The following is a 3,491-nucleotide window of genomic DNA, read 5'->3' on the forward strand; positions in this document are numbered from 1 at the left end:
CTGATTGCAGCATTCGAAAGCCTTCGTATTCTAGCAGAAGCTGATCAACAAGAGATGCAGAAAGGTATTTTTTTCTCTTTATGTTTATTAGGCTATTCAATACAGTAATCCTTCAGAAATAACATGAAGGACAAAATCTACCCTCTAATGATATAGGATGAATTAATGATAGATCGTCAAGCAAGATAACATGTCCACCAGCAAGACAATTTATGATTTTGATCTTTTTCCAGTGAAAGAGGGCTTGCTGCAATTTGAAGAGCTAAAAGAGAAATATTGTCAAGAATATGCCATGAAAGAGGAAGAGGTTAGTTCAGAAAAGAGAGATCAGTTTATGTGGGAACTTGTAACATGTAACCACAGGTTTTGAGACAAAACATAAGGACTGATGCTGTATTCACAGGTGGCTGGGCTTCAGATGAAGCTTAAGAATACGGAATGTGGACTAGAGAAAGTCCTGCTTGACCTCCATGAAACCCAAAAGCATTGCAAACAACTCCAAGACACAACAAGTAAGATAACATTAGCTTTCAAATATGGTGTTTGTATATGTTTAAATCTTGAATTCTGTTTCTTAATTTGTAGTTTCCCTTTTTTTTTGTTTTAACATTGTTTTGTTATACAAAATGTTTTAAGCGTCAGTATTTCTGTTAAACATTCAGTGTCAACAATGTTTTGATGAGCATTCCCTTTAAAAAAGAGAGAGAAACTACAAACCATTGTAATAAAAACAACAATGTTCACTCACCAGTAGTTTAACTGAATAACAAGTGACAGTGATTAAATTAAATCAACCTTAGGATCCTTAAATTGGGTTTACAGATTGGCATTTATCCCGTATTTTACAACCTTTAAATACCTGAACTCAGAATTCAATTCTAAATTCTGAACTATCTGTTGTAACATTTCTTAATTCTTTTGTGTGCAGTCTTAGACCTCCTGGGTAACTGCGTTTATAAATGACAGAAAAATATATATAACCTTGTAATTATTCATTTTTTTATCCAATGTTCAGTTCAAGTCAAGTTCAATGAACTTGAACTTGAACAGTACTTAAATGGTTTTATTTGGGATTTTTTGAGGATACCAAAGATTACATCATATATTTACTATCTTTACAGATCAACAAAATGAACTTCTCAAAAGCTCAAAAGCTGAACAGGAATCCCTTCTTCAAAAACTGCACACTGCTGAGCAGAGCTATGAAGAAACTCAGGTGAGTGTGTTAAGATTGTTGTCAGTCTCAGGGCTCTGTTGTGTTCTATCTGCTTTGACTGAGACATTATTGCTCCCTTAAAGAAAAATCGTGAAGCTATTGCTGCAGCCCTTGAACAAAGTAAAGAAGAATATGCACAGATCATCCAAAGCAAAGACGTAAGCTTGCAGGAGCTCAGCAGAGTTAAAAATCAACAAGCAGAGAAGCTGGAGCAGATTCAGACAACCATTAAAGAGCTACAGGATTCATTAGCCCTAGAGATACAGAGGTATTATTAACTCCTGAAAATTCACAGTATTTTCCAGACCAAGTGCAATTTTTCCTCCTATCATTAAATTTTTCATTCATTTTTTGCACTAATTTTCCAGGGCCAAAGAACTGGAGGATAAACTAATGGCAAAAAACAACGAACTTGAAAGGAGAAACACGCTTTTACGTATGTCTAACTGTCTGAAATATGTATATATTTTTATTTGATGCTCTGTCCAGCCAAAAGAAAATGTTTTGCTCAACAGGAGAGACCATGGACCAGAGTGCAAAGAAAGATGGGCAGATCAAAATCCTTGGAGATGAACTGGTAAAGTGTGTTTTAAAGTTGAGGAAGAGTGTCTTTGCTTTTTAAGCGTTTATTTTAATCTAAACTCCACATTCGTTGTAATCTTATCTCTATGTGGTTGTGTTCCAAGGACATAAAATTAAAATCCATTGAGTCCATGAAGGGTAAGATTGATGTAACTGAAGTCAGAGTGGAGGAACTCACAACAAAGCTTTCAAAGAGAACTGAAGAGGTCAAACTATTTAAGGTGATATAAACAGATGCTTCGTCTCAGAAAAAAGGATGTTTATATGATAGTCTAATCCAGATTCCTTAAATAATATATATATATATCAATATATGCCCTTTTTATTGATGCAGAATGAAGCAGAGATGGCCTTTGCTCAAAATGATCTACTGAAGAAGGCTTGTGAAGCTGCTGAAAAGGCAAAAGAAGAATTAAAGGAGAAGTCAACTGAGACAGAGGTTTTTGACATGATTTCCATTTTCTTGCTCCACTCATTATCTCTTACCCACTGTGGAAATCGTTTTTGGGAAATTATTTTTATAATGAAAAAAATTCAGTGATATGTTGTGTTTTTATGCTCTCAGATCAAAGTGCAGGAGCTAGAGGCAGAGTTGTTTACTGAAATAAAGAAAAATAAAGAACACACCTTTCAGATGGAGCAACTGAAGAATGACATTACACTGCATAAGTGAGTTCTTAATAGCCAGCCATTCCACAATATTGGCTTATTGAATATTATATTGAATGTTGAAATCTTAATATCTAATGTTTAATTTATGTCATTTTAAAGAGTAAAGTATGAAGAGCTATTATCCAACTTTAATGAGCTTCAGTCTGAGAAGATGGCCATTCAACAGCAGTTTGAGAGTGAATCCTCTAATGTGAAAGCTGTTGAGGAGAATATGAAGGTCTGAATTACCAAATGTGACTTTCATGACACCATTTTCATGTGTGCAGTAGTTGTGTTTTATTTAGTCATTACTTACTGTACATACAGTATGTGGCAAGTTCTTACTGTTTTGACTGATCAGGTGAGCGAGGAGAAGGCTGTGAAGCTCACAAGAGAAATTCAAAGACTCAAAGAAGAAAACCAATGTTTACGGTGAGTTTGCAGGTTAGAGACCTACACATTTTTGACATTGTGTAGTTTTTGAGATTTAGATTTGTATATTTTCATTAAATAGAGAGGAAGCAAACTCCATTAAAACCAAAATCCAGGAGAAAATCCAAGAAACTGAGACTCGGCACAAGAAAATGGAAGAAAACGTAAGAATGCCAACAAAATCGATTATCAATGGACACACAATGCTTCATAATGATGCCTGTTGTGAAAGTAGTAAATGCGTTCTTTGTGCTTTTTCTGTATAGTATGAACATCTGCAGGAGAAAATTACAGAAAAAGAAAAACAGATCAAAGCTGTTGAAACAAAGGTAATTTTAAAAAAAAATAAATAAAAATAAGGATGTTGAGTACAAATCCACCTTTGCAGCAGAACTTGAGAATGAGGTTGCTACTTGAGGTTACCAAAGTTATTTGGCATATTTTTAGCACCCAGAATAAAAATTAAGAATTAAATCATCTTGTCTTACAGGTACAAAAGATCAAATTAGCAGCAGCAGAGGCCATCAAGAACAAGGGAGATGCAGAACGCAAGTGTCAACACAAGATAGCAGATATGGTTGCACTGATGGAGAAACACAAGGTAAGGTCA

At 34.7% G+C, this 3,491-nt stretch overlaps 1 protein-coding gene across 1 annotated transcript in view; it reads left to right on the forward strand.

The window, feature by feature from the left end:
* Nucleotides 1–3,491, forward strand: part of LOC111662312 (uncharacterized) — an 8,724-nt gene that overhangs the window by 2,680 nt on the left and 2,553 nt on the right. Inside the window, 15 exon segments of the mRNA XM_087176601.1 lie at nt 234–307; nt 404–512; nt 1,122–1,216; nt 1,300–1,484; nt 1,585–1,652; nt 1,732–1,793; nt 1,903–2,019; nt 2,133–2,237; nt 2,364–2,467; nt 2,570–2,687; nt 2,811–2,881; nt 2,964–3,045; nt 3,148–3,221; nt 3,223–3,286; nt 3,372–3,482. Of these exon segments, the coding sequence (XP_087032727.1) occupies nt 234–307; nt 404–512; nt 1,122–1,216; nt 1,300–1,484; nt 1,585–1,652; nt 1,732–1,793; nt 1,903–2,019; nt 2,133–2,237; nt 2,364–2,467; nt 2,570–2,687; nt 2,811–2,881; nt 2,964–3,045; nt 3,148–3,221; nt 3,223–3,286; nt 3,372–3,482 (1,439 nt within the window).

The sequence above is a fragment of the Seriola lalandi genome, unplaced genomic scaffold, assembly GCF_002814215.2.
Source record: "Seriola lalandi dorsalis isolate HSWRI2012SDOR001 ecotype SW California unplaced genomic scaffold, Sedor1 jcf7180002054561, whole genome shotgun sequence".
Taxonomy (NCBI): domain Eukaryota; kingdom Metazoa; phylum Chordata; class Actinopteri; order Carangiformes; family Carangidae; genus Seriola; species Seriola lalandi.